The following is a 9,070-nucleotide window of genomic DNA, read 5'->3' on the forward strand; positions in this document are numbered from 1 at the left end:
CTACGCCCCGGATCTAGTGTGTCAGCTGGACAGCGTCCAGGGCATGGTCGACGCCCTCAGTTCCGTACGATGGAAGAGACATCAGGTTCACTTCATTACTCTCTCTCTCTCTCTCTCTCTCTCTCTCTCTCTCTAGGGTTTCCTCTTCTTGATTCCCAACTTTTATATGGTTTTATCAAATTTTTTGATCAGGACGCAGTGGTCGAGCTCTCCGAGCACGGGATCGTTCTCATCGTCGAAGAAAGCGGCTGCCTTCAGGCCAAGGTCTACCTTAAGCGCGAGGTTATCTTCTCAATTTCAGAATAAGCCCCTGAATTGGGGTTATTTGCATAAAAGGACTAGAAATTAGGGAATGGAGAGTTTCACAAAGTTTCGACTGAAATACCATTTTTAGAAAAATGGCCTCCCTAGTTTTTTGACTCTTTTGTAATGACATTGGGGTTTTTCTTCTCTTCCAGTTGTTTTTAGTGTATGAATATGCAGCTGAAGGGAGGCCGAGGTTTGGGCTGAGCTTAGGCCTGTTTGTGGATTGTCTCAATACGTTCTCAGCGCCCGGGCATGCCCCAGTCATCGAGATTCGGTACCCAGGCCCAGATATGCAACTTTTGCTCAAGTATATTTCTCCTCTTTCACGGATTACTTGCTGTTGATTGGTTGGTCTATTATCTTATAATAATAGTGTTAGTGTAAAATTAAAATTCTTTAATCTCAATATAAAATTTGACTTCTGATTTATTGCAGGGACCTAAAGATGAAAAAGAAACATTAATCTATAAAATTATAAGACTGTTGACTAACACCAAAACTTTGAAGTTATGGTTTCGTGAAATAGAATTAACACCAAAACGATTTCCTAGTACATTATCTAGTGGGGGGTGTGTGTGTGTGTAACGATTTCCTATGTGTGTGTGTGTGTGTGTGTGTGTGTGTGTGTGTGTGTGTGTGTGTGTGTGTGTGTGTGTGTGTGTGTGTGTGCGTGTGTGCGTGCGTGCGTGTGTGTGTTGATGCCTTTTTGGATGCAAGTAAAGTAATTAAAATGTGTGTGTGTGTGTGTGTTGATGCCTTTGTGTGTGTGTGTGTGTTGATGCCTTTTTGGATGCAAGTAAAGTAATTAAAATGATAAGCAATCATGTTTTTATCAACCTTTGCATGAGTGTACCAGCTGAGTAACATCTTGTAAGGACCCAGATGTAGAGGATTGTACTACCCTTTTGGACATCACTAGAATCCTCTGATGTCATTCGTTCTTCCCTTCTGTTATCATTGTTTGACAGGTCAAAAAGAATTAACTTAATAACAGTAGGAAGAAAATGAAAATTGGAATGTCAAATTGTTAATGTCTTATGACTTACTATAATTCAAAAGACTATTGTGAGACGACAGATTGTATTCCAAAGCCATGCGATCTGATTTGTTGATTTTACAATACCAAATAGGAAGTTCCCTTACCAGTGCTATTATTTGATGAGTATTGCACATACCATCACTATTATGGGTATGATGCTAGAGATTTTTATGCACGTGAAAAATGAAGAGTTTGGATATTCTCCTGTACATATGTTGGGGATACAATTTTGATTCTTGTCCCATGAATTGATATAATTCTGCTGGTTTTTAGGTTTTATATTGTTCAGTACTCTTCTTAACAGTAAGAATATTGGGAGAAGAATTTCATGAAACAGTTTGACATGGTTCTCTATATGTTAAAATTCCAGCTGATAAATTCTATTTTCCTCTCAACTGTTGTTTTAACATAGCTTTAGCTTATATTTTGAGTTTTCTGTTTATGTTTGTTATGTCCAAAAGAGAGACTCTTGTATGGTTTTCTATTTCTGGGCTTTAGATATATCTAGACCAAGTAATCTCAAGGAAGTTGTGAAAGGGATAGTGTTCCCTTTATGACTTTGAATCATGTTCCTATATATTTCTTTTGTGCGCTATTATAGCAGAGTTCATATGCAAGGTTTGTAAATTATGCACCAAATACAATAAAACCGAAGTCTTTGATCAAGGGAAACATCAATTGGAATCCTGACAAAAGAAGTCAGATATATTGGCAAATATGAGTACCCAAGTCTTTGTTATTCAAAAATCACTTCTTGATGCCAAAGCATGTGGGGTTTAATATTTTGTATCAACTGCTATAAGGATGTAATTGTGGAAATCTGTGCGCGCTTTTAGCCTTATCATGGCAAAAGAAGTATGTTCTTCCACGGGCCCCCGGTGTGTCACTGTAAACTCTTGTGTTGGCAAATTAGAAGTTGAGATCATGAGCATTTTGACAACTAATGAGTATTCAAGAATGGTATGTCTTTTATCTAATAGCCTGCTAACGTCAGAAAATTTGCTAGGGATGATGATTTACCTCCCCTTAAAACTAGTTCAGGTGAATATTATTATTATTATTATTATTATTGTTTGCTTATTTTAGTTATTTATACTATTAACATAGTTGTTACAAGGGCCTTAGTCTTCTTGAATTGGTTTAGTTATAAAAGTTTACTGGTTGATGAATCAAATGATGATTAAACCAGAGTTTTCATGGGTTCATCTGACCTGTATTCTGTTTACAAATCCTACAAACTAGGAGAAATTGGCTGCATTGTTTTGTAATGTAGTTGCTCTTAAACATTTAACAGAAATAAGTCCTGATTTTAAGACTGTAGGTGCAATTTCGTATGCTTGATAAAACTAATTTGAATACTTTTTAGCACAATTCCAGCACAAAGATTTAAAACAATCTAGCTTACTTGTTTAATTGTCATATTATAGTAACCATACAATCCACTGAATTTCTAAATGTCTCTAGGTCAGTAGACTCTCCAGATGCGTGCATCTATGCGGAGATTAGAACAAGGATCCCAGAAACCATCTCTTGGGACTACAATTTTGAACCTGCAGGAAGTGTTCCTGTCACTTTTACCGTTAGGGTATTTCCACATATGCTCTTGTTCTCATTTCAATCATAAAGATGTTTAACCATTCCCTCTTCCGTCTTGTAATTTCACACTCTGATAACCAGTCTGCAGTGTTAAAAGAAGCGGTAGATGACCTCGAATGGCCAGGTTCCAGCATCCAGCTGCTTCTTCAGCCTCAACCACCCTCTGTTACTTTCAGAGGTGAAGGTCATGGTGACATACAGGTGGGAACCACTTTTGCTGCTTAATTTAAGGGTAAATTTCACAAAGCCTGCATGAAATTTGGGGTGTTTTGCACTAAGCATCCCTAAATTTAGATTTAGAGAAGGAAAACACAATTTGTTTTACTGAAGGTACCATCACTGATGGCAGTTAGTTAATTGGATATGTACTTTCTAATTTTACTAAGAGTGCTTTTTGGGTTAGTGGTAGATATAGGGTGACTAGGATAGATTATGACTGTTACCCTTTCATGTTAACGTTGTTTATGACAATTTATAATACTTCCCGGAGGGTTTGGATAATTTTGAAAGTTCACGAGGCTTCTCTCTAATTTATAAAGTTTAGGGGAACTTTTTACAAAACACTGCAAAATTCAGTTTTTTAAATTAAAATTTACCCTTCAATTTAATATTGATGACCGGATATTCATTTGCTTCATCATTCAACAGATTGATTTCCAGTATTATGCGAATAACGATCTTTTGATAGCGTTCCAGTGTGATCATCGCATCTCATACAGGTACATCCACATATAACACTCATTACCGTTCCACCTCATTAACTATGAGCAATATTTATACTTTTACAGGTACAAGTATAAATTCCTTGGAGCCACAACTTCGAATATCCCTAGCAGTGTTTTAAAGGACAACAGAGGAAGCAAACTCTCAATTGGGAGGGGAGGGTTGCTGAAGATCCAGCACTTGGTTTCAGTGCAAAGACCAGGAGCTCAACATTCTTTCAGTGATCATGGCCAGCAGCCAAGTAGAATTGCTTATATTGAGTTCTATGTGAAACCAGAGGAGGATGATACTCCCATCATTGATGACTCCTAGGCTTCAGATCCACATGTGCATCCTTGTTCATTTTCTTTTACATGTCTCTTTTATATATGCATCATTAGTTTAGAAATTTGGAGATTTTGTGGATTATGGGTGATTGATTGTATTAATGTCATACAGAACTAGCCTTGGCCTAACAAAACGCGGTCAAGTTCTGGTGCGGTTATTTGACTAACTAGATTAATCTTGGTCCGGCTATTGTTCCACTTGACTTGGTTATCTCACGTTGCCAGGCTCCAGGAGTTAAAAGATGTTTTTTCCTTTGATGCGATGGTTGTGAATAGAGGTAGTAATACATGGAGATTGAGATTCTACAGTTTGGACCCAATGATCAATTCTGAAAAACAATAGCAATGTACATGTTTGCTTTTAGCTTGCCTCTCCAGCTTTGATTTTAAAAGAATCCACGACATTATTATGACTATTTGGAATGTTTTATAGAAGTAACATACAACTTTTTTTTGTTTGTGGAAAAATCAATGTCAAAGCCCCCCAAAAAAAATTCGGTGTGAACTGGCCCTCGTACCCTTGTGTTTCAGCAATAAATACAATGGACTTTTGTGTTTCAACTCTCTTTTACTTTACCGCAGAGAATGTCCCAAAAGAATTTCAAAAATACCCCTCCTCCTCTCGTCCTAACCCTCCCCCCTTTTGTGATTCAGCATCCTCTCTTTCTCTTCTCCTACTCTTGTTGGGGAATTTTAGCCTTCCCGCCTATTACGATCCCCACAACTCGGAAGCTAATCTACAATCAACAAGATATAAAATAACCACAATCAAGAAGAAATAACAGTGAGATTTACGTGGTTCGGTCGACCAACTTCGACCTACGTCCACGAGGTAACAATACGAGAAATCCACTACGTATCAAGGAGAACTACAAGAGGAACCACTCAACTCTCGTCTCTCAATGTCTCAACCTCAAATACATAATCAACTATCATATTCTCTCCAAAACACACTCCTTACAATCTTTTGAACGGATAAAGATTGCAAAACCCTCTCCCAATTTTGTAATCTTTTGCACGGACAAAGACCACAAAACTCTTGCCTCTTGCACAATATTCTTGAATCAGGCTACGCCCTCTGCTAACCCGAGATTACAAGGATATTGGCACTCTCTCATCTCTTTTTGTTTTTCCTCCAACAATAGAAGAATATATATATATATATAGGAAACCAAAACCCTATCTCTAACCTAACTTCCTAATTATAATAAGATTCAAACTCCTAATCATGATAAAACCCAATCTCCTAATCATGATAGATCCCTAACCCTATCTAATTCTCATGAAGTTACACAAAGAATTAAAGACAAAATCTCAACAGGGACGTTGTGAATAAAAACTAATTTTTTGCCATTTTCCTTTTTTTCAATTTGAACTTATATATTCTTATTTAGTTTATTAAACAACAACGTAAATATTAGGTGACAATAATTCCATAGTTAGCGTTTTCTAAAAGAGTTATTCATTTATTAAGTAACAAGTTTGTGTTATATCTATGTCTTCATTTTAATTTTTTATAAGTGTCACTAGTAAAAAACGTAGCATACAGGGAAACCAAAACTCTATCTCTTGTCTAACTTCCTAACTAGCATAGGATTCAAACTCATAATCATGATAAGACCCAATCTCTTAATCATGATAGATCTCTAACCTTATCTAATTCTCATGAAGCTATACAAAGAATCAAAGACACAACCCCCAAACAACTCTCTCCTGATCGTCCTCCTCTCCCTCTTCATCTCTCCTCAGCCCCCGTCGTCTGCCTCTCCCGCCTTCTTCTCCTCCACCATTGACCTAGTTCATCCTTAACTAGTTTAACAAGATCTTCTCCTCCGAGCTCGTTGCGATCTTCTCTTGGTTTTCTGGAATAGTATGTTCCAAAAAAATTCCAAAAATGCCCCCTCCTCTCCTTTTAATGCTCCCCTTTGTGTGATTCAGCATCCTCTCCTCCTAACCCTCCTCTCCCTCTTCATCTTCCTCTTGGATGTTGTCCTCTTCCTCTCCCCCTCCACCATCACCAACTCGAGCTCATCCCCACTAGTTTGACAAGATCTCTTCCTCCGATCTTGTCGACATCTTCTCCTTTCTCGACCATCTCCTCTCCAAGCTTGCTACAATCCTCAATTTGATTTTTGAAGATTGCTTGTAAAGTATTTGATGAAATGCCAACGAGAAATGTGTGAGGTCTCTGCAAGTTTAAAACTTTGATTTGAAAGCAATTTTTAGTTTTTGTAATGCACAATTATCTTGAAATAGGATTTTATGGTTCATGCTAATGGTATGTGAGTTATCTTGTCATTTAAATGTAAAGAAGAGTACAAAGTTATGATTTTGAATGAACAGTTGTATTCAATTAGACAATCCAGTCTTGCTTCAGCCAAATAAAGACAAGAAAAAAATTATATTAAAGCATAAATAAAGATGAGAAAGCATTACTAACACTTACCTTGACACCCATGTTTAGTTTACTGTCATGCTTGCATGCAACAAGTTCGGAAGGATAGCATGGAATTTTAAAGATAAATGCATATGCTCCTTCAACCTGCCTCATAACTTTTATAACAACTTGTTAAGTTTATCCATTACATGTAAAGTTTATATCTTTAGTGTTAAGTTTACCACTACATGTTAACTATATCTAGTACATGTTAAATATACCGATTACATGTTAACTATACAAGTACCTGGTAGCTATATCTAGTACATGTTAATTAACTTTATTCGGTACCTATTAACTATATCCAGTACTTGTTAACTTTAGCCAGTACCTAATGCTTTCTCATCTTAATTTTTGTTTTAAAATAAAGTTAACATTAACTAGGTAAGATTCATAGCTAATATTTCATAATTCACAATCAACCCATACAACTATAAGTTTGTGTAATGTTGATGTTTACATACACACAACTACATGACAATATCTCCACTATGTTTTTTGTACATGACATGTTACTATTACATATTCCCTCTCTCTCCATCCACAATCCCTCTCTCTACACTTTACTCTTTTACTATCTCAAGCTTCGGTCATGGCCGCTAACTCTTAATAGATCACAAACTTCAAATAAGTGCAAAAGAATCATCATTTTATCCTCAAAAAACACTCTCGTCTTCCCAGCATTCCCACATTTTGAATACATATCAACAAGAGTAGCAACAATAAAATATTTTGAGTCAAATCCAACACTTATCATATGTCCATGAATCTCTTTGCCTAACCCTTCAGTCATGGTCTCTCCACAACCATCCAAAATCCAGCAAAATGACTAATTATATGTTAACTATATCCAATACCTGTTAATTATATCCAGTACTTGTTAGCTTTAGCCAGTACCTGTTAGTTTTAGCCATTACCTAATGCATTCACATCTTTAGTTTTGCTTTAAAGTAAAGTTAACATTAACTAGGTAAGATTCACAGTTAATCTTTCATAATTGACAAACAATCCATACAACTAAAAGCTTGTGCAATATTGATGTTTACATATACACAACTACATGACAATATCTCCATTACATTTTCTTTGTACATGATGTGTTATTATTACATAGTCCCTCTCTCTCGATCCACAACCCCTCTCTACACTTTACTCCTTTACTCTATCAAGCTTTGATCATGGCTGCCAACTCTTAACAAAAACAAATTTTAAACAAGTGCAAAAGAATCATCATTTTGTCCTTAAAAAAACATCCTCGCCATCTCAATATTCCCACATTTTGAATACATATCAACGAGAGCAGGCACAATAAAAGATCCTAAATCAAATCTAACACTTATCATATATCCATGAATCTCTGTCCCCAACCCTTCAACCATAGTCTTTCCACAAGCATCCAAAACCCTAGCAAAAGTGCAATCATTCAGTTTAATTACACAACTCAAGATCTCACGAAACAACCCTAAATCTTCATTCTTCCTCTTCACATTAAAATACCTCTCAATCGATTGCACTCAAAGAAACCACATCTCTCTTTGTCATTTTGTCAAACACATGCCTAACTTTATCAATTTTCCCACATTTTGCATACATTTCAATAATCACATTCAATGACACCTTATCCATTTCATCTAAACCTCACAATGTGACACTGCATCTCCTTTCCAAATGTCAATGACCCAATTCTTGTGGCGGCAATTAGAGGAATAGGCTTTGATGAGAGTGTTATAAGAGCAGAGGTCACAGGAAGGCTAAGAGGAGGAGAGGAGAAGGAGATAGTGGGGTTGGAGGGAAAGATGAAGAGGGAGAGGAGAAGGGTCACAGTTAGGGATAGGAAATAGGGGGGAAGGAGAAAGACAGGGCACTAAGATAGAGAAGGCAAGGAGAAAGGAGGGAGAAGAGCAGCGGCGACGGCGGCTTAGGAAGTAGAAGAGGAAGATTTAGGGAAAGGGAGATAAAGCTTTTTAATGAATGAAGAATAAAAGAGGGTAAAACAGGAAACCCTAATGAAATACAAGAAGTACTGAAACACAAGCAGATAGTATGGTGGCTGGGACACACTAGGTTTTGATTTTTACGGCCTTGACACAATTTTTCCTTTTTTTAGCTAAAGTATTATGTTCGAATGTCAGTGAGTTGAATTATGTGCATATTTTGAGCAATTTTGTCTTATTTATTTTATATAACTATTTTCTTACTCTTTTCTTCTTAACTTTCAGGAGTATTTTGCACTTTTTAACAATATATCAGTAAAACTATGAGATAATATTTAGGATGGATATTTTATACTTTTAACAATGTCACCAACACCTTGAGATCAAATTTTTTTATGTGAGATTGTACATTTTTTGTAATTTGGAATGTTTGTGGGAAATTTTGCAATATGAAAATGAATGAAAGAATTGCGTTTGATTTTATTCTCTCTAACTGCTTAGAAAAAGAATGATTACAACTCTCTCTGCTCTCAATTACAATTTGAATTCCTGATTACAAAAGAGAAGAGAATGATCTGGATTCTCTTCTTTGTTTAATTCTGGGTTCTTCTTGGTAGCGATGAGATGCCTCCCTCGAGTGCTCGCGTCGAGTTTGCTTCTCGTTGACGATCCGACTGTCTATACTCACTGGAACAACGATCTTGTCTGG

General features: G+C 36.5%; 1 protein-coding gene across 1 annotated transcript; it reads left to right on the top strand.

Moving 5' to 3' along the window:
* LOC109822055 lies at positions 7 to 4,188 on the top strand. Its single transcript, XM_020388218.1, has 7 exons — positions 7 to 85; positions 193 to 264; positions 459 to 613; positions 2,810 to 2,930; positions 3,023 to 3,142; positions 3,590 to 3,660; positions 3,730 to 4,188. The coding sequence occupies exons 1-7, from the start codon at positions 44 to 46 to the stop codon at positions 3,974 to 3,976; spliced, it is 828 nt and encodes a 275-aa protein (XP_020243807.1). The 5' UTR covers positions 7 to 43; the 3' UTR covers positions 3,977 to 4,188.

This window comes from Asparagus officinalis, chromosome 1 (genome assembly GCF_001876935.1).
Source record: "Asparagus officinalis chromosome 1, Aspof.V1, whole genome shotgun sequence".
NCBI lineage: Eukaryota > Viridiplantae > Streptophyta > Magnoliopsida > Asparagales > Asparagaceae > Asparagus > Asparagus officinalis.

Bases quoted from the DNA above. Each gene is read 5' to 3' on its own strand.
- LOC109822055 (XM_020388218.1), top strand. From the start codon at position 44: ATGGTCGACGCCCTCAGTTCCGTACGATGGAAGAGACATCAG. The intron at 265-458 runs GTCTACCTTAAG...CTTCTCTTCCAG, and splicing joins GCGGCTGCCTTCAGGCCAAG to TTGTTTTTAGTGTATGAATA. The intron at 614-2,809 runs GTATATTTCTCC...AAATGTCTCTAG, and splicing joins GATATGCAACTTTTGCTCAA to GTCAGTAGACTCTCCAGATG.